General features: G+C 39.9%; 1 protein-coding gene across 4 annotated transcripts; it reads right to left on the bottom strand.

The window, feature by feature from the left end:
- Positions 1-1536: 1536 nt before the first annotated feature.
- On the bottom strand, positions 1537-26653 carry DDX46 (DEAD-box helicase 46). 4 transcript variants are annotated; one of them, XR_012766047.1, is made up of 24 exons: positions 26566-26653; positions 23738-23926; positions 23329-23469; positions 21366-21483; positions 20304-20469; positions 19862-20010; positions 19428-19541; positions 17244-17409; positions 16749-16869; positions 16219-16394; positions 15702-15823; positions 14810-14888; positions 12913-12995; positions 12024-12188; positions 11504-11666; positions 10416-10609; positions 9707-9844; positions 8904-9053; positions 8047-8244; positions 7256-7474; positions 5054-5198; positions 4312-4385; positions 2172-3536; positions 1537-1840 (listed from the first exon to the last, which is right to left on the bottom strand). XR_012766047.1 is itself a non-coding variant. In XM_075441613.1 (24 exons), the coding sequence occupies exons 1-23, from the start codon at positions 26580-26582 to the stop codon at positions 3489-3491; spliced, it is 3135 nt and encodes a 1044-aa protein (XP_075297728.1). In that variant the 5' UTR covers positions 26583-26653; the 3' UTR covers positions 1537-2361; positions 3458-3488. The 4 variants fall into 4 exon arrangements, 3 of the variants coding, with proteins under 3 accessions (XP_075297728.1, XP_075297730.1, XP_075297727.1); XM_075441613.1 differs by having other exon boundaries at positions 1537-2361; positions 3458-3536; XM_075441615.1 differs by having other exon boundaries at positions 3458-3536.
- Between the last annotated feature and the right edge of the window lie 22 nt (positions 26654-26675).

Genomic DNA, 26675 nt, shown 5'->3' with positions numbered 1-26675 from the left:
ACAGCCATTTCTTACGAACGTGAACATGTCTGAAGAACTGAAACACCAAAGTGCCCTCTCTGCCAGAGACTCTGGCATTCTTTTACTTATTTTTTGAGGAAGATCCCAAATCCAGCCTTTGCTGTTTGTTTTATATTCGGCTATTACAATGGCAGAATTTTAACAAAGCTTTGCTTAAAAATCTTTTTTTGTCTCCTTGAGTGAGAAAGCTCCTACAGATGGCACTTTCAGCCTCGGAATCTTTTATTCAATTAGCAGCCAAACGTACATTAAATAGACTGCACCGCTTTACTTGTACAAGTAAAATCTCAAGCAGCCATGACAGGGAACAGCTACAGAACATGCCGGGCTGTGATCTACACTCATTACGTTTTGGTTACAACTTTTACAGCATAAAGACTAACTTGCAAAGTAGGCCTTAAGCTGCCTATTTAACAAAACTCGGGGTGGCAACGATGTGCAATATATAGTTAGGGTAGTATAAAATTCTGAACCGCGATTGCAAACTTTTTTTGTCTTGCTGTGAATTCTGCCCCCCCCATGCAGAACACTGGATTTACTCTTCATCTCCTGTTTTCCTGGCTAGAGCACAGAGCAAGACCTCTGCCCATTTGCCCACTTGTGTGCACACAGAGAGCAGCTTGATGTGCTGGTGCAGTGCCAGGACCTGAGGCTGTGGTGGAGGGTGCCATGGAAAACAGTGGCACCGGGCTCCCCTTCTCTACTCCAGCCACTCCTGGTGTTCACCGTCTTGTCCAGATCCACAGACCTTCAGCTACACAGCAGTTCTCTCCTACTTCAGTGCCACTGAGAAGTGCCAGTGTCCTGTTCCCTGAGAACAGCAACACCCCCAGAGTACCAGCCCTCCCCACCACCACTGCGCGATGTCAACACTGCATTACCGCAAAACGCAAGCAAAAAACACGTTCATGATCCAGTATCAAATACCTGTATCACTTACCCACCCAAAACACCGCTCTCTATTCAAGCACCGAAAGCGTAAGGCGACCTAGAAAGCTGGCAGCGTTATCACCTTGGGCAGGTAACACAACAAGCTCTGCTTATGTGAATTAAAAAAAACCAACAAAAAAATAAAGCATCCCTGTGCTCTTCCAACAACTGGTGACAGGAATCTGTGGAGGGCAGACCCCCTGGAAAGCAGCCAAACTGTGATGTTTATAAAGATCTTGTCTATATCCATGGACGCACTTGGAAAGCACAAATAACATTTTTCATTACTTAATTGTGTCTTCTCCCAATTTTTATGTTCATCGTTTCCACTTTTTTTCTCCTTGTGTATTTGTTAATTTGAGAGTTTCCTGCATTTCACTCCTGTGTTCATGTATCCAAACACCTTCACCGCAACTTTCTTAACCGAGTCTGAGCTGCATCTCACTGCATGTCTAGCAGAAAAACACAAGCGCTAGTTACTGCGCACTTCACCCTACTTCAAAACGTACAAGGTTAACTGTCACAGGAAAAACAACGCAGAAGCAATGTAAGTGCAGAAAACAGATGAGCTATTTAGAAAGACAGTTTCTGAAAAATATACATTGAAATTATTTTTATTTTTGCTGGAATTTAAAAAACATAGGAATATTGACATTGCATTTAAAAACCCCAGGAAGTTAAAGATTATACATTGTTGCATCTCTGAAATCCAACAGCGCAAAGCTGGAAATCACAAAAAATGTCTCTCCGTCATGCCTTTTTTTTAGGAGATACCGATATATATATATGAACATTTTGAAACAAGATTTTTAACGAAGTGTCAGACTGTCCAAACTTGAAAGTGCTCTTCATTAAATACACCAAAATCTGTCACTCTTCTGGGGCGACACTGTCAAAGAGTTAGACAATTCAACATACAAATTGTATGAAACATCTCAAACCCCAATTCTTAACAGCAGGAAACCCAATGTATTTAACGGGAAGCACAGGGCTTTAGTTTGGGATTTCTGTTTTAAATTTGGAGCGGTGTTAATGTGTGTGATTCTTCCCTTTGTTCTGCTCAATGGATTGATATTGGCAAGTATTGGGTGTTCTTATCCTAAATGTATACTGTTAAGTTGGTATAATCATTGCTTTCCTTTCCTGTATTGCAAATAAGGTATGCTGACGTTAAGAGTAACAGACAGTTGTACACAAAGAGAAATAGTTATTTAAATTACCTGAAGCTGGGAAACAGAAGTTGTGAATTTATACAGCCATGATGCAGGTTGTATGATTTGTCTTCACCAGGGTTAAAGCAGAATATACACAGCTGTTTTAAAATGACACACTTCTTCTCAATGTGCCAGGTAAGAAAAGCTTTCTACAAAAGTCCTTTTGAAAGTCATCACCTTGAAAGTCTTGCAGCTGCTAGAATGAGACGATTCAAATTGCTACCGCTTAGGCTCCCGATAAGTAGACAGGAAAGTTAAATGCTTAAGAGTAGTAAGTGTCCATCGTCAATACTATGAATACTAATGGTTATGGGGGTGAGACCTCGAGAAAAGGTCTTGCCTGTCCCAGCAGCTTATTGACCGCAATGATAGTCCACATTTGTGGAATTCAGTCAGCAATATCATTATTCATTTTTACTTAAAGCCATATCCTAACAGTAATACAGATGACAACCCTGGGGAAAAAAGTCACATTAAATGTATATATAAGAACACTATAAAAAAGTGACAAAGTCATATTTCATTACAAAAGAGGTTTCTCTCTTTCTGAGAATTTCTTTTTAAACTGAACAGGCTTTCATTCTTATGTCAAAGAACAAGGAAAAAAAATCAAATCCTAAAATTCTGATGTTTAGAAAAAAACAGGACAACTATTTTCATACTACAAAACATTTCACTTTACAAAAAACCCAAAGAGTTATTCTTTTACCTGGATGATAAAGACAAAATGGGACATGAAAATGATAAGAACATCTTGAAACTAGACCTCGAGTATTTCTGGATAAAATTCTGTACTCTGATCACTGCAAGACTCTCCGACCTTAGGGGGACATTTGTACAGAGAACAAATGTGTGGAACCAGCCAGAGAGATGCGATGGATCAGGAGAAAATCCTGCCTTTATTTTGGTCTTTTATCATTTTTCCACTATAAACTGATATGGCGTGAACCATCCCCGCAGTATGGAGCAGGTACATTCTAACAATTTCCAACACAAATCCCAACATTGTTTAATCCACGTAACAGTATAGTCTGTCAGGAAAATTAAAATCTGTTTTATTTTATATTCTGTATGACGAAAAGTATATAAACTGCACTTTTAAATTAAATCATGCTCCGCCAAAACTGTCTGCTTTAAGACTGATAACTTTAGTGGAGAGAATTAAGATGCTTCAGCAAGTATCAATTTTCTGTTAAAAAATGTCCACAAGACAAAATAAAAAAAAAAAAATCTTAATTTACAATAAGCAGTGTAAACAGCAAAAACAACAGAAGCCACAAAGTCTCACGCACCAGCCACTGGCAGACAGATAACTCCAAATACTCATAGAACTTTGTATCTTCCTTTGTTGGTTGGTTGGTATGAATTTTGCTGCAAATGAAGGAGAGAATAATGACAGTTAAAATTGAAAAAGAATAAATGAATTGTAGTAAAACCCCACTAACAATAAATCCATGTTACATGTGAATAAGCAGTCCCTTAGCAATCCCCTTCCTTTGGAAAACATTTTTATGGGGAGATCAACAATTTTGAAAAAGAAACAAAACTATCAATAATGGCTCAGCAGAACCACTGGAACCGACTGCCGATTTGAAAGGCTACTTAAGAGAAAAAGCCAGAGACATTGTCAAGTCTAATGTAGTATCGCTGAAGGTTATTCTAGAGAAAGCCAAGGTTTCTTTAGTCAGAGAACTCAAAATACGACTCCTCGGGACAGTATCTTATCTGAAAACAGAGTATGCTGATCACAGCTGATTATTAGCTGGGTATGCCATAAAGCTACGGCAAAACAAATCTCTCAACACGTAGGAAGCATTAAAACCAGGGCAGTAATTCTCCTCTCCCCTGCCTGATGGTGCTGAAATGAGGAAATTTACTGGGACCTAATTCTTCAAGGGGTCTTCAGTCAAAAATCTCCGTTAACGTGTTATCTCCATCTGCTGGCGGGTAACAGCCGTGTGTCTGGCTGACTGAACACAGCGATCTATTTTCTAGGCTGTTCAATGAAGCAGTGGCTTTGAGAGCTATAGGTCCCAGTCCCTGACATTAATAAAAGCGTATGCCAAAGTGTAAACGTTTGTAGAAGCCAATCTCATAAAGCATAAATTAAGGCACTTTCCCTCTGCATTCTGGATATTTCACTCACCAATCTGATGAGCTCCTCTTTTATAAGTCGTGTGATTTCTGCCTTTGCTTTCTGTACAGCCAGTTCGTTGGCACCTGAAGACAAAAAAACATTCCCATCTTCAACATTTCCTGTACATGAAGCCTACAGAATAAACACTGTTGGCTATTTTCAGAAACACTGTAAAACTTGCTGCATGTCCTCAGCTACTTGCTGAAGAACACTCTAGCACTGTACAGACTGCCACAGTTAGACTGCGTTCTGTTTTAAGGAAGATACAACAGACAGTCATAAATTACACTATTCGGAAATACCTAGCATTAGAGACTTCTTTGAGAAAAACTCTACTCAACCACCATGAGACCTGCAAAGTTTTTGTCATAGTAGCTGATGTAATTTCTTCTACCTTTAACAGCCAAACCCCACACAATTCCATTTTCTTCCGTATTTCACACTGGCACAGACACCTTTGTGCTTATTCCGATTTTTTTTTTCCTCTTTTCTCTCTCTCCTCCAAACTGAGTCCATACGTGTTTGCTGCTGTTCTGTGGCAGGCCAGTCTTCCGAGGAGAAGCATCTCTCTGATCCTCATGGATCACTTGACACAGTGTATTAAGATAAACGAGTGTTTCTTTAGTAACTGCAAAGTAACTACCGTGGGTCTGTAACTGAACATCCAAACACTGTGACTACAAAGATTCCATGTCTAATTACAAAACCAGACTCATACCTTTAATTAAAGATTTATAAAAAGAATACTTACTTTCTATAGCCAAATAAATCTTTCTTTCTCCTTCCTTGGGTTCTTTGCCTGGGGGGAAGTAAGTTCCTCTGATTGTAATTGCAGCTTCAGAATATTCACTGATTCTCTGCAGCGCTTCTTTGGAGGTGACTTTCCATCGGGCAGTCTGCAAGGTGAAGGATACGGGAGGATCAACCACACAAAATGGCAATCCATAGCTCAGCTGACATTTTAGACAACCAACAAGCACACCGCACTGTGAAAATCGGTCACAGCATTCTACTTTAAAAAGGCAGACTGAAATTTTAGCCAGTTATTTTTATGCAAGTATATTTCAAAAAATCTGCTTCTTGGGTCAGCAAGATAAAAGTTATGGAAGAAGGAGAAAAGAGAATGGATGCACAGTGCTACTGAAGTAAGAATTCTGAAGACCTTCTGTTTTGCTACACTGAAGGTTTAAACCTTGTAATTTTTTCCTGTGATTTTCTGAAGCAGCACTCAAGTATTTTATTTAGCATTTTTTGTACGGGAATAGACTTCAAGAGCAAACACATACGCTTAATGGCTGCAAGTACTTCCCTTTAACAAAATGCTATTTATTTCTACACAGTTCATTGGGTAAAGACAAAAATAAGTAAACCTTAAAATCTCCATAAATAAAGCCTAAGGAATAAACACTGCCAGTTGTTTCAGAACCCTGGAAAAACTGTCCCAAATCTCGACAATATCCTCAAAACCGCTTCATTGTAATAAATGCATGCCATTTATTTAGACACTAAAATTACTAGAAAGTATCTAGATTGTGGTAAGTTACTTGTAGATTGAGACAATTTACTTGTGGTGGTGAGCTCTGGCATTCAAAGTTAGAGGACTCGGGACAAGGCTGGAGAAGCTCACGCTGCCCTGGCACGAAGGCAAAGCTGTTTCTGGCAGGAAGAACGATCCCCTCCAGTCCCTGTCCGGTTTCTCAGTTCCGGTAGGCTGGGCAAGCCAACCGTGTATCCTACCTGAAACCAATGCTTTTCCAGAAGCCAGCACTGGAACGCAGCCTCTAAAGGCAAGCTGCACATCCCTGGATCAAGGCTTTGCCTGTTACATATTCTCTCTACAAGAGCTACCTTATCAGCATTAATCTGACTCTGCGAAATGAGTGCGCCCATCATCAGGGAGGCTGCCCTATGCGGATCTCACACATGATGGTACTGAATGTGTTTGTAGCACTTCTACAAAAAACAGCTTACACACTCAGCTGGCAGTCTTGCTTAAGGCGATCATTTTATCTTACGTTATCTCTGTCATCTCAGATCTGCACTGCGTCCAGTACATGTACACAGTACAAAATGAGTCCCTCTCCCTTACAGAGATTTTCCAGGGACATAATGAGCAGTGAGGATTCTCGCTGATGAACTGCCATATATACATCCGTGTTTCAGAGAAGATATTACAAAGTACTGAAGAACAAAAGATTAGAAGAGAGTTGTTTCTTCTAGTGCAGCTCTACACAAAACAAAATCTAAGTATCTACAATTTATTTATTTGCAGACACACACACGCAGGCAACAGAACAGTCACTTGTCTAGCCGTTATGAGCAGGCAACGCTGTGCACCTAGCAAGCGTATCCTTAAAGGGTCAGAAGGATCCTTAGCAGAATTACAGAATCTAGGACATGTTCTATGAATGAGAAACCGCTCAGGATAAGAATTAAGGGAATTTCTGAGAGGGAAGGGTAACAAACTAATAACAACTTAAGAAAATAAGGCAAACCTGGCTGAAACTCAAACATAAGTACAAGGAATTTGTGTTTTATGCTGTGGAATTTAAATCCTCTAAAGATGAGGTGGACTAGAGCAGCAATATTCTGAATCGCAAAAACACTCAGGTAATAAAAGAAAGCAGAGAGCAGTATCAGTCATAGTAGTATGGCCTTTGAAATGAAATGCCAGACAGTGTCAAAGATTTGGATATGAGAAGTCAATGGCAGAGGGTGAAAAGATTTTTGTGTGATAAGGAATGCTTGTTTTTCTGATAATCTCTGCAGCGTGTCCAAAGCATTGTGTAACTACAAGCTCAGAAGTAACCACAGATAATGTAGCAATTTCAATTAGCTACAGTAAGAAATAGAGACAAAATATTTTATTGGTATAATCACAGTCTAAGCTATGAAGATAGCCTTTGTTAAATAATGGTCAATTACACTTGATGATAGCAAAATGGCTACTTGCCTGGGGGAAGTCATTGATCTCTAATTCTTCTTCATATCTCTTAAAGGATTCGTTTTGTCCTCCATCCTGTTTCTCTTCCTCCTGCTTCTCTATGGGTACATAATTGAGCTTAGCATTGATTTTTTCAGCCAGCTGCTCTGCAATGGTCTTGGCAGATACAGTAGGAGCTTGAATTGTGCCTCCTCTCAGGATAGCATTTGTAGCCTGCTGCATCACATCCTGTAAAAAAATAGGTCCACAAGGTAGCCAAAAGAAGTCCTGTATAAACCAACAAGGGTTTCGTTACAGCTTTCTATGTAATCTAACTGTCCACGTAACAAATATGTTCTCCAAACTCCTCTTTCTCTTCTTTTCTTCCTCTCAATATCTCCCCTCACACCTGTATAGAAAAGATCTTACTGGCCTTTTGTATCTTCAGCTCAGAATATCTTTGGACATTCCAGACCACATCAACCTAAACCTAAATGGATTGTGTATCACACGCTTCAGCAGAGAAAGATGTTCTGCAACTCCGCTAAAGCTGACAAAACCTAATGGTATGATTTTATCAGTAAAGAATTAACTCTTTGCCAGGGCAGACAAAATGTTTCCAGATCTGTATTAAATCCTACTATCATATTAGCTCAATTACAAATCCTACAACATCTAACTGAGGTAGCCCAGCACAAATGAGCTAACTAATGCAGCACGCTATTAGCGTGCAGAAACAGTAAATAAAACGGCAGCCACAGAACTAAGGATGGAACAACTTTTATTAGAAAAGAAAAAAACTGCTCTGTAAAGAGCCTGACCTTAAAGTGGAAGGGGACCAATACTTGTGCCTCTGCTCCAAGATTCTTCTGAGCATTGATTCTCAAAGCCAATCTTTTAGCAATTTCCAGTTTTTCTGCATTCCCAGCTGACGGTGTAGGAGCATTCGATGTTCCTGGTGTTCCCATGTCTTTTACTCTTTTCTTTGAATTGAACATGCTTTCAATTTGTTCATCGATCTACAGAAAATACCAATTATTAGATCACTGTATTCACCATTATCTAATCTTATCATCCTAAAGAAAGAAAACACTAAGGTGCATTTAGTTTACGTGCTTTCAAAGAAATAAATCTCCTGTAAGTGGTACAAGCCTGCCCAGAACTACAACTCAACAAAAGGAACAGATGTCCTAATAACCAGGAAAAAGTTCAAACATAGTGTTTTCTTTCAAGGTCACAAGGAGGAGTCTCACAAACATTAAGAGAGGAATCTAATAGGGATTTAGAATAGAAAGGGCTACTACAAACTTCTTTAAAACACTGCAAGTAAAAAAATGTTTGTAATTGAGGGCAATTATTGTATTTCATTTATGCAAGATTAATATTACAAAGAAAAACATCTGTGGCATTTCCGTAACTAATATATTAAGTACAAAATACCAGTAAGTCAGAAAGAGACTTTCAAGATCTTCATAGATCTTATCTTCATAGCTCTGTATCTCTTACATTGAAGAATACATATAGATCTACTCATGGACTTTAACTCATTAAGTCCGTAGCGTAGGACATGGAATAACAAAAATCCACACGTTCTGCATCGTATTATGTACCCTACCGGGAAAAAAACAAATATACTGGAAATCCTTAAGCAACTTAAATCTTATTTTCAGATGCTTACATCGACAGCTGTATCTTCATCATCTGAATCTTGCAAGCCAAGAGCTGCTTTTTGTAGTTTCTTTCTTTCATTAGCCAAAGCCTGTTCTGTTTCATCAAATTTAAAACCTTTGCCAGAGAATCCACTGCTTTTTTTAATCAACTTTCCCTCCTGAAAACAAAAACATGTATTTTCATACTTAGAAGTTTAAAATCCCAAATCTAACAGTCATAAAATCATTACACAAATAATTTTGGACTTTTTTTTAAAAGCAAATCCTAGCACATTTAGAAAGCTCTTCAAATTTAAAAACTGTATTTTACAATGAAATGTAATAAAAAAGCTATGTTAACTCAGCAGATAGAAAAAAATACACTATTGGGATTTTCTGGAAGCATACATTTTAAATGTTTTTCAAAAGCAGTAAAAAACACCCTCCAGTTTTTATATCAGAAAAACTCCGAAGTCACTCTTCTCAGCATGAGCAAGATCCTCTGATGGTGAGAGCTCTAGAAATAATAATACAAAGTCTGTGAAAGAACTTCATTATCTTTGATGTGAATTTTGATAAAAGCCAAAGCACCCTTTATACAGTAGGCATTTCTCTACCACACACCAGATGACAATATTTAAATTCTCAAGAAATGTCCTGTAAGTGACATTAAAGATCCCAATCTTGAAAACACTTGCACACTTACCGAAGCATCCATATGCATTCTCAGTGAAGCCAGTGAGACGACTCGTGTGTATACGGTACAACTGGACTCACGTGCGTGCACATTAAACCCAGCCCAAATCCCACTACAGAAGAAGGAATTACTTACAGCCTTCTGTTGGTCTTTGAAGTCAGCCCAGAGCTTCTCCAAATCAGTAGGAATTGCAGTCCCGGACAATTCCAAAGCCTTAATGATATCACCAGCATAGCGTGCCTGATCCTCAGTAATGAATGTATATGCATACCCCTGAAATTTAGAAGACAATAAAGAAAAATCTCTAAAGACACTTTATCTCTATCTCTAAATTTACTGAAGCACCCCTGCACAGATGCTGTTTATTCTCGTCAATAAAGTAACCATAATATTCATGCATAAACTTTTTTTAGCGGGAATGTAGAATGAATAATGTGACTTCTCAGGAAGCTGATGCAGAGGTAATCAACCACAGATGGTAGAAACTGAAGTCTTTCCTTTCAATCTTGCCATGGTTAAAAGTTTGGAAAATAAAATCTTACAAATTTAGTAGGGCACAATTCCAGCAGTGAAAAACACCCAAACTTTCAGCCACAAATGGGATTTAAAAGAGCATTCATACATCAGAAGAACATGTAAGTTCCAAATTTCACAGTGCTAAAATTTGGAATCTATTTCACACATGATTGCTCAAAAACCTTAGGCGCGCTCTGAAGGAAAATCCTCTTTCCACCAGTAACGGAAACTATTCCCTCTGTAGCTATCCCTTGGGAACACCTTGACCAAGCAATAAATAAGGAAAAATTTTCAGTAATAACCAAAACAGGAAAAAGGTTATACATACTTTATTGCCGGCTCGTCCAGTTCGGCCTGCTCGGTGCACATAATCTTCATAATGGTTGGGACAGCTATAATTAACAACCAGCATCAATTGTTTTACATCCAAGCCCCTTGCTGCTACAGATGTGGCCACCAGAAGTTTGCAACTTCCATTCTTGAAATCATTAATTATGCTGTCCCTGTCATACTGATCAATACCTGCAAGAAACCAGACAGAACAGTTAATTATAAAGCTCTGCTCTTGTACGCAGGTCAAAACACCCTCCAACCTGAAACAACCGAAAGCCTAAGCAAACAAAATTTCAATACATTCACACTTTCATGGGCAAAATACATTAGCCAGAATAATAAATCTCTTAGTCTATTATCCAGAATAAAAAACTTCTAGTTTGTCCACCATAAAGATGTTTTCCCATAACAAGATTCTCAAAGTTTCCTTAATATGATTTTGTATTTGACTTCTTGTATCGAGACCTCATCTGGAGGCTTTGTCTGTTCTCTGCAGGCAACAGAAACCTCAGAAGAACGAGAGTATCTTTCCTGCTTCCATTGCTGCACTAAATGAACAGTGGTTTTGTACTTACTGGTTACTGTATTAAGAGCATTATATATAGAAAGTTTTAAAATACTCTGCGATGGACAATATTCTGAAGAGATTTCCTTCTCTTGCCACTAAACCACTTCCGTTATATTACTACTTGATGGCAGAAAAGTGAAACAACAGCTGCTATTATCATGGAATCTCAAATAGAAGTATCACATAATACTCCCCCGACGGCACTCACTACTCTGCAATAGCAAGTAGTCAGTAATCTTCCCTGAGAGGTGTTAACTCTCAGTAACAACCCTGTTGCACAGAGACAGGATTTGGCATCTGATGACATCTCACAGGGAACAATAAATAATTACGGAAAACGATCACGTCTATTTCAAACTAAGAGACAAATATCTTTCCCAATTCTAAAGCAAAACCTGCTTAGGAAGAAATAATAATTGGTACTATACAGGAACTACGTAACTTCTCTTATAAATACCGAAAACCAATGTTCTAGTTTGGAGTCGTCAATATAAATCCTTAAGATTGCAGATTACCTCCATGAAGAGACAAGCAAGGATAAGAGGCTCTCATTAAATCTTTCAACAACCCATCAGCATGTTCTTGCTTATCCACAAATATGATAACCGATCCTTTCTCCTGATAGTGTCCCAGTAGCTCCAGTAACTTCAAAAACTTCTTGTCCTCTTCTATGACAATCTGGGAAAAGACATACAAAAGCAAAGTGGGAAGAGTATAAATTGTATCCGAAGTCATTAAACACTTTCAGGGTGCATAAAAATCAGGAACAGGAGATGACTTTTTCAGGCTGTTTCCACAGCTAGTGGTAAACTGCTGTTCAGCTTCGTGGTATAAAACCAAGCTTTTTTTAAAAAAAGTGATCACACTGCATTTGCAGATTAGGGTATTAGTTTATTCTGAGTTCATGTTTAATAAGGTCATGAAACTTCGAAAAATAAAAGCTCTGGGGGTATATTGGTTTATATTCAATATTACTGGAAATAATCTTTTGCAAGCAAATGGAGAAGATAAGCGAAGCAGACGTGTGATACTCACAACATGTTGCTCCACATCAGAACAGACAACACTTCTGCCTCCGACCTGCACTTCTATGGGTTTACTGAGGATTCTCCGAGCTAATGCCTCCATAGCTCTGGGAAAAGTAGCAGAGAACATGACAGTCTGACGATCAGGCCTGACGTTGTCTACAATGCGCATAACCTGGTTTAAGAGAACATTCCCTGTTAACACTCAAGTGCTTTATTTGAACTTCCTACGCGTACAGAGCTGTCGCCTTTGAAGTTAGGTGGCACCTGCACTACACAGACTACAAAACATTTCTTTACAGATTTCCTCATGGGCCCTAGGTGCACTGGAAGACAGGCAAGGAAGTTGTGTGGCAATATGCAACCTGGCAACAGCCCAGCAGAAATCTTAGGACGTGCAGCAGAAACCCTACAGCTCAAGAGACAAAATAAAGGAATTTTCCTAGTTTTGGAGGACAATATAGCCTGAAGACAACTGAAAGAGATCCAGATGTCCAAAGCTGCCAGCAGGTAATTTGTCACCAACACTTTGTTCCTGCCTCTTGCACAACACTGCCAGGAGACACCAAAGACTTTATAAGCAGGCTACAACTACTAATATGACACTTGCATCAAAAGATTACACAGGGCTACAACATGGACACAGGTATCCAAAACAAGGGGGGGGGGGAAGGGGGGGCAGGGGGAAGATATTAGAGAAAAATCTAAGCTACATAAGAATTTATTGAAAACAAAGCATGTAAGGATAATAGAGAAACTAAAGAGCCAGTTTAAACTGTTGTCCATATGCAGCACACCTTCTTGAACACTCATCGGCACTGTAATAATAACGTAGCATTGCAAAATCCTTTAAGTGGAAAATGGCATCTTGTGGTGGTATCAATCACGTCATTAATTACCTGAGGCTCAAAACCCATGTCAAACATTCTGTCTGCTTCATCAAGTACAACATACGTGACTCTGCGGAGATTTGTCACCCGACCTGTGAAAGGAGAGGAAAAAAAACACATGGGAAACAAAATCAAATGGAAATCTAGTTTCCCCTCAGGAATATATTTTTTTAAATGTTATATAGTCTCACTATCTTCTAAGAAAGGCATTAACTAATTTTTAAAAAAATTCACCAAATGTGAATTTTAATGTTCTCATTTTAATCACATATACATTCTGGGAAATGTGTAAGTATGCACAAGGCCCTTTATTTTGTCAAACTCTTCTCTTGCATACCATCATAGGGCCAGAAGAACCTGTAAAATTCAGAAAACTGCCCTCGCCAAAACACATCATAAAACTAAGACTGAGATGAAGCAAGGAGCCACATCAGCCATTATCTGACAGCGCCACCTAGAAAAAAACATATTAGAGATTACAGCGCATGTGTGGAAGGCAAAGTCCAGTGCTAACTGTTGCAGCCTCAGAAAAACTCCTTTACATATAATCTGTAAAGCTTCTTTGGAGCTAGAAATAACTATTTGAGGATAATCGTACTAGTTCTAGTTAACTGCTAACAATATGCATAAAACAGAGTAAGCAGTCTTTTCAAAATGAATATATAAAGATTAAAACCTACCCAGTAACACTACTACATTTAAAATTAAGAACCACCCCAAACTCTGGGACAGCTGGAAACAAAATAAGCAAATTGTATAGCTGTGAACATTTTGAAATTATGACGGACAGGATAATTAGCACCCTTCCCAAACAAACAGCTAAGAGATTCCCTTTCATGAGAAGGATTTAACTCGAGGATTAAAATCATATTCTCAAATGGTATAAACATGTGAGCACACTCAGTTCCAAACAGCTGTGGAGTGACACTGTCAAATGCTCCCAGAATGGAACAGATTTTTCATATTTTCTACAACTATCACTCAGACCGGTGCCTGTTAAACTACAGTAAAATTTAGTCCTTTCAGCTTCAGCAAAGTATAGCTGAATCCTCAAATTATTTTTTAGAGATTTAGCGCTGCATTTTTTTTTAAAGATACAGAATTCATACTTAAGGAACAAAATAAGAATTTCTTTAAATCTACATATCCATTTAACATCTTAACACTTTCATCCCCAAATAATAACTTTGTAAAATTACTTGGGAACAGCATTAATGTACCTACCTTTGACGATTTAAGTCTTGGAAGCCCAGTTCTATATGTCTTGAAGGTACTTTTTCCACAGAAGTTAAATAATGTCAACAGTTTAGTAGAGGTTTTGATGTGGAATAATTTAATAATAAAACTTTATCTAATAAGCATGCAATGGTTACACTAGGACAAAACCTCTTAAAGCTGCAGTGGCTCAGTTTAATCAATCTGAATATTTGATGTCAGTTATTTTAACTTTGGAACAGTTATTTAGGGAGGGCTTCTTTGTCTGTTTGTTTTTTAAAACCAACAGATAAAGGCAGTCAGACGCTCTTATGTAAAAGTGGGTAACTGCTGAGCTACACTAATGATAATAAAGCATCAATGGGCAGACAAAATAAGCAACTGTTAAACAACCTTTATCTAAACAACTTGAAGTTAAAAAATTTGGACCAGCACATTTCAAGTTTAACAATGACAAACATTCTCAGAAATTCTTCAAGAATGTAGTATTTCCTGTCCTCCCCAAGAGTCAAACCAGTACATGGTTAAACCTATTATTAGTGCTACATATTCTCAATAGCTGGACAGTGCAGCCTGAAGAGATATAAGAAAATTCCATAAGACCATTTATCAAAATACATGATCTTTTGAATTTGTTAGAATTACACAACAAATATAAAAAATTCTCCACAGGAAAAAGTTTTCTACTCACCATTGTTAGCTGCTAACATGTCAATCATACGTCCAGGTGTGCAAACAATAATTTCAGCACCTCTTTTGAGTTCAGCTATCTGATTTTTAAACACAGTAAACAAACTATTAGAGTGGGTTTTTGCTTTGTAGTTTTCTTTTTAAAAACATCTATCACCTTGCAAAAAATAAACCAACATACACCGTAATATAGCTGTTCTACTAACGTGAATTGTTTACGTAAAGATTTTACTTAGCAATTTCTTTAAGTCTTTGGAGAACTTTGCTTTCCAAAAGAGTAACATCTCACAAACGAAGCTACTACCACTTGCAGTAGTTATAATGGGGATATGACTTCTCTACAGATAAGAGCCTGTAAGAAACGCCACACGTTACATCAGGGACAACTGATACTAAATAAACCACGTTCTATCACAGATGGTCACTCCTGTTGTTTCCGTAAATGCGAGGCAGGGGCAACCCTTGGAATTAATCTCTAAATTACTCTAACATTCAATATTTGATAATGTAATAAACCAAAGTTAACATTTTCTGGCTTTTGTTATCTTGCGGGGAACTCTCGTAAAAATATAGTTTCTCAATATCTTTCAAACTATCACGTCCCACTAACAGTTTAATTTCCGCCATGCTCAGTACGTACATAAAAAGAAACAGTCTGAAGCTTTTAAGGCCCATACTTGAGAATTTTCAAGAAGATCAGTATGTTTAAGGCTAAGCTACGTGCAAATGCTTAGCTTTTGCATTGCTACCATTCATACAGAGAAAATCCATAACGAGAGCTGCAAATGTACTGGATTTATGGGAAAGAGAAAGGAACTAAATTCACTGCAAAAGTAACATTCACTAATGACGTTCAAGAATTATTTTACAAGTGAGGCATGTCTTTTGTGTACCTGTTCACTGATTCCTGTTCCCCCATAAACACAGACAACTCGAAGCCCAAGTGTCTTTGAGAATTTCTTACACTCCTTGGTAATCTGCAAAGCCAACTCGCGAGTAGGTGTCATAATGACAGCTGAAAAGCAAAGCATTTTCATCATGTATTGTAATATAAGATATGTTGTTACTTATACAATAACAATTAATATTCTGTAATGACGTTTAAAGTAATTAACTTGTATGTATTTTTAAATTCAAGAAAAAGAGAGTTAAGATAGTATGAGGATGGGGTGGAATTCTCGTCAAAGGTTCAACATCAAAGGAATAAGGTCTCCCAGTTATGTGGACATGCAAGTGCTCTTAGAACAACATTAGATAGCATGGTGATCACTAACTAAACTAAAAAAACCCCACTCATTAATGGACATTCGTCAAGCATTCCTCCGTATAACCAAGAGAAGAACTTAAGACCCTACTAAAGTGTATACTTGAGTTTTTATCTATTTCAGATGGAAAATAAAAGTTTTGTACCTATGGGACCTTCTCCTTCTTCTAACGCTCTCTGATCCATGATGTGCCTGAACATGGGCAACAGAAATGCAATCGTTTTTCCGCTTCCTGTTTTAGCAATGCCAATCAAGTCACGTCCATTCATAATTGCCGGGATAGCCTGGGTTTGAATGGGAGTGGGCTTTTCATAGCCATGTCTTAAAGAGAGGGAAAAAAGATATTTTAAGAAAAAAAAAAAAGGGGTTGACAGATGTGAATCACAAAGTCATGCTGAAAAAAATTTGAATGTTCATATTTATATACACATACCAGTGCCATTCAAAAACTACAGCAGCAAAATGAGCAGCAAAACCACGACATAACTGGCAGAAGGAACAGTTCGTAACAGTTCAATACTGAGTGATAAGCACTCTGATGACTACGTATGTAACATCTACAAACAGGAGCATGTTGCATTATGCAACAACGAAAAAGGTTTTTCTCATAAACGTATGATAGAACACAGTGAGCAAAATCACGCATGATATAAAGTTCGTAAAGTGCTTGCTTACTTTTTGAGGGCAGTGAGAATCTTCATGGAAATACCACACTGTACCCAGGTTTTTATTGGTTTGGGGCAGCCTTTTCCCTTGACTGTAGTTCCCTCCAACTCCAACCTGTACACATTCACCTCTGAAAGAGAGTTTGTATTACGACAGAGTCAGTCAAACTTCACCTTTCTCTACTACCTTGATTAAAATATTCTTGCTCTGTCCCTGAAGATGAAATACTAATTTTATCACAGCCACAAAAAACAGCTTTTAGCTTGTTACACATAAATCCACGAGGTACACTGAAAGGACTCAGGTAGTTTTTCAATCAAAGCCTCACATATAATAATATGAAGTCATCAATAATAGTGATCTAACTGATGCAGTGTTTTTCTATACCAAGTTGCTCCAAATTTTCTTTATATTCCAACAGAATTTGCTGTTTCTTTGCACATCAAAATCTATAATTCTTTTTTTTAATAATACCCATGGTGTTCTGCTTGTACTTGTCCTTACCTTCTTGAGTCATTTTAGCTAGTTCTGGTACTTCAACATAGAAATTTTTCCTGAAGGGTTCATATTCTATCTTTCCGTGATCCACTGGTTCTAGCAGCTTTCTCTGCTTGGTCTGATAGCCAGTCAGGGCAGTCTGAAGGTCAACTTCCTCCTCTTCTGAGGAATACTGTATAGATTATAATTTGTGTGTAAATTAGTATGAACGGTATTCTGAGAGGCTCTGGTTTTCATTTATAGAGGAACTTTACTCAGAAGCACAGCTACTACTTACCCTGTTAGATCAGACACTGAAAACACACTCTCAGCTTAAGAAGTCCCAATTGTTCTTTCATCTATTTATTTCATGTTTCTCCCAAACACTAACTTTCACCATGTTCCGCATCACTTCCATGACTTTATGAACACTAACTACCAGCCTTGTCATTCAGAAATAATCACTGCCACACAACAAACAGTAAGAGGAAAATACTAAGAAGAAAAATCCAGCCCGCATACCGCTGATTTGTGTCCCTCTGCAGTCACAGTTCTGACAGATGCACTGTGCTGGTTTTGGCTGGGATAGAGTTAATTTTCTTCATAGTATCTAGTATGGGGCTATGTTCTGGATTTGTTCTGAAAACAGCATTGATAATATAGGGATGTTTTAGTTATTGCTGAGCAGTCCTTCAAGGTCTTCTCTGCTTCCCACTCCACCTCACCAGCAAATAGACTGAGGATCCACAAGAAGCTGGGAGGGGACACAGCCGGGACAGCGGACCCCAGATGACCAAAGGGATACTTCATACCATACGTCATGCTCAGCGGATAAAGCAGGGGAAAGGAGGAGGAAGGGGGGGACATTTGGAGCGATGGCCTTCATCTTCCCAAGTAACCACTAGCCATGATGAAGCCCTGCTTTCCTGGAGATGGCTGAACACCTGCCTGCCCAGGGAAGGGGTGAATGCATTCCTTGCGTTGCTTGGCTTGTGCGCATGGCTTTTACTTTACCTACTAAACTGTCTTTGCCTCAACCCTGAGTTTTCTCACTTTTACCCCTCCAGTTCTCTCCCCCACCCCACCGGGAGGGGTGTGAGCAAGTGGCTGTCTGGTACTTCGCTGCTGGCTGGGGTTAAACCACAACGTGCACCCAACTCAGCTGTAAGCTAGTCAAGTACCACTAACTCAGTACTCCTCCTGAAAGCATTTTGTGCAGGCAGTTTGGACAGAGGAGAGTAATTCTGAGAAGTTCAGGTCCAATCACTGAGCAAAACAGCTCTGTGAGAATCCCAGAGCATTGTTCTGCTAAAATTCAGTATTCATGCTGATCCGCCACTGCTCAACATGCAAAATATTGCACACTGTAAAGACTACAAGGAGATCTACCAGTTCATGGAACCCACATCCAGAGACAGCAGCTGACATTCATCTACTTGCACCTCCTCTTCCTACTAAAACTCATCTGTTATTTACAGAAAACGCTTATAAATTTGGTTTATGGCGCTGCCTACTAGAACACATGATTTGGCATAGCGTTTTGTAGCCCCAGGCAGAATCAAACTCCTTTGTACTGTTTCCCGAACTGTAAAATGTGAACATCTACCTCTCTTTTGTGCTGAAAGAGATGTCTCATTACGGTTTATGAAGCGTTCTGAGATACGTAACTTACAGGTGCTTTGGAAATTCATGTATTCATACATACAAAGAAATTCAGCAGAGACGTAACACACAAAGCTCATTTTTTTCAGATCAGACACATGCGACTGAATGTGCAGACTGAGCAGCTGCACACGTAAACACTCCACACTCGCTCGTGGGTCATTCACACACGGGATCACCAGGACTGCCTGCCCCATTTCAGCAACGTGAGCACGTGAACTGAATACACACCACATGGGACACAGACCAGCCCAGTCACATGAAGAACAACTACAAAGCCAGACAACCTGATGCGCTCATTCCGTTCTCCTCTGTGTAACACTGCCTCTAAACAATAAAGCTGTGATGGTGATTTCTGAAAAACGCAGTACAAGTAGCAAGAAACTGCTTAAGACCAAAAATCCTGTGACCCTAGTTCTGCAAATTATTTAATTAACTAAATGTGTATTTCTTCGGAGATGGAAAAATCCCAGGACTATCCTCGTCCTCACACCTCTTACAAGAGGCACGTTGCCCTTTCACAGTGGAAATACAAGACACTTCCATTACCTCCATTGCATCTTGGTCATTCTCCATGAGCTCCCCTTTCTTCTTTTCTGACTCTACAGCTGCCTTTTTGGTTGTCACCACGGTTACTACTTTGGTAACAGTTGGTCCGGATTTCTGTAAAAACAGTTAAGAAAAATTAGTGTGCTATCATATAAACCAGAAAAACATACTGTATCAAATATACAGAATATTTATACTTCCGAATGTGTTACGCTGAGTTTTCTTTTTTCACTCCCTTCAGTGAAATTTTATCAGAATAATGGTTAATAAAAGCAACGGGAAATTAAAGTTAAGGCAAACGGGTATTAGGTGCATCTAACTTCCTTCTTGCTTTTTTGCACTCTCCTCCCTTTTTTCCAAAGCCACTTTGATATTAAAACACAAAGCTATTTTTAAAAGACAAAGACAGGAAATTATTTAATAAGTGAGTTTACCTTTTCACTCCCACCTCCTTTCACACTCCTCATATTGAACTTCTTGACCTCTTCTTTCACTTCTTCCATATAAGCATCCAAAGGATCTAACTCTTCATCTTCAACCTCTTCGTCTTCTTTTTCTCCTTCTGCAGTTTCCTCTTCATCATCTAAGCAAGAAATACGGGAATAAAACAGTCAAAGAGAAAAGTGCTCACGTGTGTTAAATTATTAATCTACCCAAATAATTACAGTCCAGTTTTACTACCATATTGTTTTTCCTCATACAAATCTCTCCAGTTTGTTAATCTCAATTGTGTCTCATTTGAAGCCATGACCAGGTTTAGGCTTTGTTATTTTATAGCTCACATTCTGAAAACCAATTAAATGCTTTAAAGGTAACGTAATAAAAATATTATTAGGAACAAAAGTAATTAAACTGTTATATATAAAAGTTAAATACCATCATCATCTTCTAAACTCCACTTTTTCCCCTGTTTCATCTCTTCAATTTCTTTTTTCAGTTCTCCTATGTTTTCCATAGCCTTCTTGCGTTGTTCTTCCCTCCATTTCTCCACTCTTTCTTTTCGCTTTCTCATTTCTTCTTCTAGTTTGTTCTGATCAAAATTCTATCATAAAAGGCAATCAAACAGTGAAAATTAATGGCCACTAGCTTTAGCCTATGCTTATTAAAACAAATGTCACTTGTGTGAGCATGCTGTAGAAGACGGGACATCCACAAACTTATTATGACAGAAGTAAATGAAAAATACTAACATCAACTGTAATATTTTCACTTAAGAAATGCAGTTAACTACCTCATTTTTCATGATAGTATCTGGTATATAGTTTTTACAATAATAGCAAATTAAACTTTCCTTTATTTGCAAGGAAAAAATACTGTAACTCACACCAGTGCGTTTCAACTCATTGCAGCCATTGACTCATGAAAGACTAAAGAATTATCATATTGCCCTCTACTTCCAGAAGTCCTTCTAGAACAAAAACCTGTGATTGGTTTATGCCTGGGGAGCCCTCACCGACAGTGCAGCCACTATTAACAAAGGCGGGTTAGTAACAATGTGCTGGTTTAGAAGAGTTAGCTAAAACTGCTAGTTTGGGAATTCTTCATCCGGGCACATCTTTTCATGTCACAGAAAGCGGCAAAGTGAGCTGCCCTCTCCCTTCGTTCTTTGATTTCTGCCTGGATCCAGAGGCCAAAAAAAATTTCAGCTCCTCTACTGACACCTAATATGTGAAAAATGAGAGATCCTTCACGCTCGTCTGTGGTTTGCGGTCTAAGCAGTTCAAAATCTTGAATTGAGAAGAATGTTTCTTATGCCAAGAACTGGAAGAATACCCCGTGACACAAGTCTGTGTTACTGAAAAGAATACCCTCTCACTCAGTAGGGATTTTGTTCAGTTCTAAGTACAGGTTTTCTTTTGTTAATGCAGTAATCTACAGCTAACTTAAATCCTGGTTTAAATTCTGTCTTTTAAATTTTTAAGTGGTAAAAGCTTCTACCTCAGTGGCCACAGTATTTGTGGTAGCATCTTTCTCTTTCTCTTCTTCTTTGTCGTCTTTGTCTTTTTTCTTTTCTTTGGAAACTTCCACACCATCTGTCTTTTCTTTAGACCTTGACCTGAAAGGTAAGATCAAAGACTTCTTAGAACATTACGGCTTCTCTCAGGAGGACTATACACATGTGCCGGATAGGAACAGAACTATGAACACCCTGTACAGGTTTAGGTTTCCAAATACCTACAAAGCACACTGCCTCCCAGAGAATCTTTCCATTCCATGGAAACATTCCCTTTAACTACCAGAAATGCAGAATCCATTGCAATCCACATGCTTTGGTTCTGTTCTTCTCACTTCTTCACAGGGGGAAGTTGCAGACTTCATTTCCAGAACACTTACAATTGCTACTCTAGTGGTTCTGCCGTTTATTTTACAGCTCCTTGAAGAGAGCAGTCAGAAAAGATACTAAAAATTTCCTGTTTGTTCAATTTCTAGAGAAAGGTAAAGTGATCTAGCATCTTTCCACAGAAGTTTGAACGTCCCCCTGAGCATACAGTACTGGCTGAAAGACATAAAAACACCTCTCACTGGGAAAAGCTACTGACATAACTCGAATGCAACGTGCAGACTTGTATTTAATACAAAACCCATTTATCATGGATTTTATTCTCCTTATTTGATTCCAATTAAAAGAAAAAAAAAAAGCATCCACACCAAACGTGCTAACTAACAATAATGGCTGTAAAATTCACTTTAGCCAATTAAATCTCATTAAACCTTTTTCATTAGGTTATTCTAATACAAACCATATGCTTATTCCGGAAGACTTTGTGATTCCAGCTTCTCGCAATTTCTAGACTGTCATCAACCTGCTTATTCTTTACACAGACTGCTGTTACAACTTACAGACTCACTCATTTCACAGTACAGCAACATTATATGCTGTTTGTAATTATATGTGAAAATTCCATTAAAATATATTTAAAAGAACATGACCTGTAGTAAGTTTCTACACATTTCTAAAGTCAACATCTAAAAGAGTTAAAGCTTCATCTCTTCACTTAGTGTATTTACTAGACAGTTGATTCAATTTTAAACCCCTGAGAGTAGTACTTGTCAAATCCATAAGGATTGCAGCACTAAGCGCATCCACAGAATTCAACAAACAGCAGATAAACAGGTGGTGGCTTTACCAAAGCTAACTTCTTGGGCTTCTCTGACGTGTTACATGATATACTTTATTTTTCTGCACAAATACAATCAAAAAAAAAAAAAAAAGCTGATTCCAAACTTTATTGGCTTGCATTCTTTAGAACACCTTTTGTGTAAAGAATGGATGAAACATTGAGCTCAGGTACAATCAGTGGTACTTAAAACTTCGAGATTCCTGTTCGAGATGTCACCATGATGCCATTTATAGATTCGTTGCTGCTACCCTACCCACATTTTTTAAAAGCCCTGTACGTTTCCAAAGAAATAAAGTGCTTTACCTGGGAAAGAAAATGGTAACAGCACATCACTGAGAACACTGCACTGGAGCAAATCTGGTAACTAAAACTTACTAATCTCCAGTAATGTACAGTTTAAAGAAAGTTCTACTAGAGAGGACCTGTACTTTGCTAATTTGGGCATACACAGTGGGAAATAAAACATTACTTACTGATACTGCAACCTGAGATAACAATGAAGGACTACAAAACTTTCAGAACCAAGGTCAGTCTTAACGTTACAGCTGTTTTTTTTTAGCTGCCACAACTTGGATCTTTTTCTTTTATAGAAACATTCTCACAACAATCTGCGTTAGAATTATTAAGTCATGGGGAAAGATCGTAACAGCACATTCACATAATATTCTCCTTATTCCACAAACCAAAGCTTTGCAGTTTTGCCTGATGACTCCCTCCATGCTACCAAGAGTTTCACAGTACTTTGTCTGACGTTTACTGCAAGCAGAGAACACAAATACCTGTTTTCTGTTTTCCTGTTCTTGCTTGGACTGGAGGATCGAGACCGTCTACCTCTACTTCTGCTTCTAGAGCGCCTCCTCTCTCGGCTCCGGGATCTTCTTCTCTCTCGGCTCCGTTCCCTTTCTCTACTTCTTGAACGTCTGCCACAGAACAAAATTGTAATTATTTAGCATGCAATCATAGAATAATTTTAGCCTGCTATTGAGGGACAGGTTGTAAAAGGAATCCAACAATCATCAAGACTACTAAGAGCTTACAAACTCCAGCACCAGCAGCTAATAGGCAAAAATGTTAAGCTTAGTAAAATCTGACATGGACAACAGCGAGGTAACTAATTATAGTGGAAGAACATCAATATTCACAGGACAGGCATTTTTCTCTACTTTGATTGGAATTGGTAAGTCATACCTTTGACGCTTTCTGTCACGTGACCGAGACCTTCTTTTGTCCCTACTGCGTGACCTCTCACGCCTACGGTCTCGATCTCTACTTCTAGAGCGTCTGTCTTCTCCGCGTTTTCCTCTTTTGTCAGATGGAGAACGGCTTCTAGAACGGCTACCAGAGCGTCCACGCGACGCAGAGCGCTTCCGATAATGCCTGCATCATAAATTCACAACAAAAGGTGAACGTGAGCGCGAGAACAATTTTCAGTTGAAGGTTATTTGTCATATGTAGGCGGACAGGTCAAAAAGATTCTTTATCTTAATTTGTTGGACTTTTTAAATCTCTAAACATTTGTAATAATCTTGCCAAGCTGATTAATCCAAGCATACTCCCAAAGATGCAGAAAATTAGAGGGATCACTTGGTCTTATTTTTGTTCTGGCTTTAGAGTACTACTCTAAGCACATCATGAGAACACCAGAACATCAAGTACAACGTCCTTTTTAGAAATCCACTGATTTCCATTATACGTAGGAAAAGATGAAGACTCTTTGAAGCCATCGCAAAATCTGTCAAATGTATAAAACTGTTCTTTGTTGCTTTTTACACAATGCATATTTTTTATCCAGGTAAGCTAGGTAAAATATACCTCTGTTCAATGGAAAGGCTGTCAAACAGCAGTTAAAGAAACATAAACCCCTGAGCATACGTGACACAGCAATGGCCAACGTCTTTACGGAATTTCTTTTGATGTCAGCATCATAACAGCATCAAACATCACAACAGAAGCTGTAAGAAGTTAACAAGCCTTCAGGGGTGTGTGACAGAGATGGGAGCCTCTTTTTCTCCCCTCATTAATGCTCCCTTATCCCAACCACACTGTGGGAGAGAGCAGGGCTAGGAATTCCCTAGGAAACTCTTCAGCTGAGTGTACAAGTCACACAGGGACCTTGACTGTGACCATCTCTTCTTCCTCCACCTCCTGACTTCCAGTCACCACGCCAGAATAATTCCCTTGTTCACTCTCCTGTAGCCCAGGACCTGCAAACCCTTTCTCCTGACAAACCTAGCAGCCAGGCTTGGGAAGCAGGAAGCAGCAGAGAAAGCAAGACCTCAGGACCCCCAACTCCTCCCTTCCCTTCCATCATTGCCACGCAGGGTTGTATTACAACAGTATCGGCACTAAAAATAATACAGTTTATTTCAGCTCTTCAGTATATTTAGGCACTATGCACATTTGGAATCAGTACAGTAGCAGCATGATATCCACATACTGCCAATCAGCAGTATAACTGAATCTAAGGAAAATCCGCCAGCGTTAGGTCCCTCTAATTCCTTTCCCATTTCTGTCACAAAATGACATGGGATCCGCTCCATACTTCCCCCCTTTCTAATATTTTAGTTTTAGAAAACTAAACAAATTTTTTTTTTCAGTTTTTCTGTACAGCGCAGTAAAGTTGAGCATGATTTCAGGTTTCAAAAACCCTAGTCTGATGAACATTTCTTTACATCATCCCCATCACATTACCCTACCCATCTCCACCCACCACCTGCTCTCACTCTCTTATCATTTCTTCACTTTTAAAACTTTTATAGGTGTTGAATTAGAAAATGAATACAAGTTTAAACCCACTTTTTACACTATTTAGCCCAAACAGAAAAAACTTGTCATTATTAGAAGAGAAGCTGAACTGTGACAAGCAAGGGAGTCCTGCTAGCTTTAGTGCCAGCAGTTTGGCGCGCAGTTCCCAGGAGATTTTCCAGCCCGAGCCCCAGCCTCTGTCCTGCTGGCAACAGCTGCTGCCCCAGCTAGTCTGAAACCAACCAGGCATATCGAGCCGGTTTTTAAAATTTCAACTCATCTGCCTCTCTCCATAAAAATCTCAGTTCTGGACCTAGAAAGCTGTTACGGTGCAGGGACAACTGCACGTGGGGACTACGTGTCACAGTTCTAGTGTTAAAATCTGGTGGTTTGATTAAACCGTGAGACACGGACATACGCCACAACAGCATCTGCAAATTACAGAGCTGGTCTAGAGCCCGACAGGCGTGAGCAGCTCCAAATCCCCCGGCAGCACCGGCGTGACCCAAAACCACCACGCACACGGTCGCGTTACCGCCGAGCTGGTTACCAAGGGGACGAAACGCACGGGATAGAATCATAGAATCACAGAAAGTTTTGGGTTGGAAGGGACCCCTGGAGGTCATCTAGTCCAACCCCCCCGCAGCGAGCAGGGACACCGCTAACTAGATCAGGTTGCTCAGAGCCCTGTCCAACCTGGTCTTGAATGTTTCCAGGGATGGGGCCTCCACTACTTCTCTGGGCAACCCGTTCCAGTGTTTCACCACCCTCATCCCGCACAAACTTCCAAAGAACAAGCGAAAAACGTCGAATCCAGCTTAAAAAAAAAACCCACCCGGCTGCTTTTGCCACCGCTATTGTAGGGCGCGCCAGCCAAGGCCGGGGGGGCTCAGAGGGGCTCGGGGCCCCTGCACCGCAACCAGGCCCTGGCACCCCGCGGCCCCCCCCGCGCCTCCGGGCCCGCTCAGGAGGCCGCGACCCGCGGCGGGGAGCCCGGCAGCTCCCCAGAGCGCGGCCCCTCCCGCAGGGCCTCGGCCACGGGGCCCGCCGGGGCCGCAGAGCCGCGGGCCGCCCGGGCCTGCCCTGGGAGCGCGCTCCTGGCCCCCGCGCCGGGCCCGGGCCTGCCGTGGCGGCCCTCCGCCTGCCCGCCGCCGCCCTTTGTTCCCCTCGCGGGGCCGTCCGCACGGCGCCGCCGCCCGAGGGAGCCGCGAGCCCCGGGACGAGACAAACCGGCGGCAGCGTGCGTGTGTCCCCTTGCCCGGTTCCCTCACCTGGACTCCCGGCCCATGGCGGCAGCGGCGGCGCGGTGCCTGCGCTACACGGCGGCGGCCATTCCGCGCCCAGCGCCCGGGACGACGAGAGGCGCGGCGGGAAGCAGACA

This window comes from Opisthocomus hoazin, chromosome 22 (assembly GCF_030867145.1).
Source record: "Opisthocomus hoazin isolate bOpiHoa1 chromosome 22, bOpiHoa1.hap1, whole genome shotgun sequence".
NCBI lineage: Eukaryota > Metazoa > Chordata > Aves > Opisthocomiformes > Opisthocomidae > Opisthocomus > Opisthocomus hoazin.
Note: the sequence above shows the minus strand (reverse complement) of the source record. Positions and strands in the feature narration are given on the sequence as shown.

Bases quoted from the DNA above. Each gene is read 5' to 3' on its own strand.
- DDX46 (XM_075441612.1), bottom strand. The intron at 23,470-23,737 runs GTATGACTTACC...GTTCTGTGGCAG, and splicing joins CGTGACAGAAAGCGTCAAAG to ACGTTCAAGAAGTAGAGAAA. The intron at 8,245-8,903 runs GTAAGCATCTGA...TATTTTCTGTAG, and splicing joins ATGAAGATACAGCTGTCGAT to ATCGATGAACAAATTGAAAG.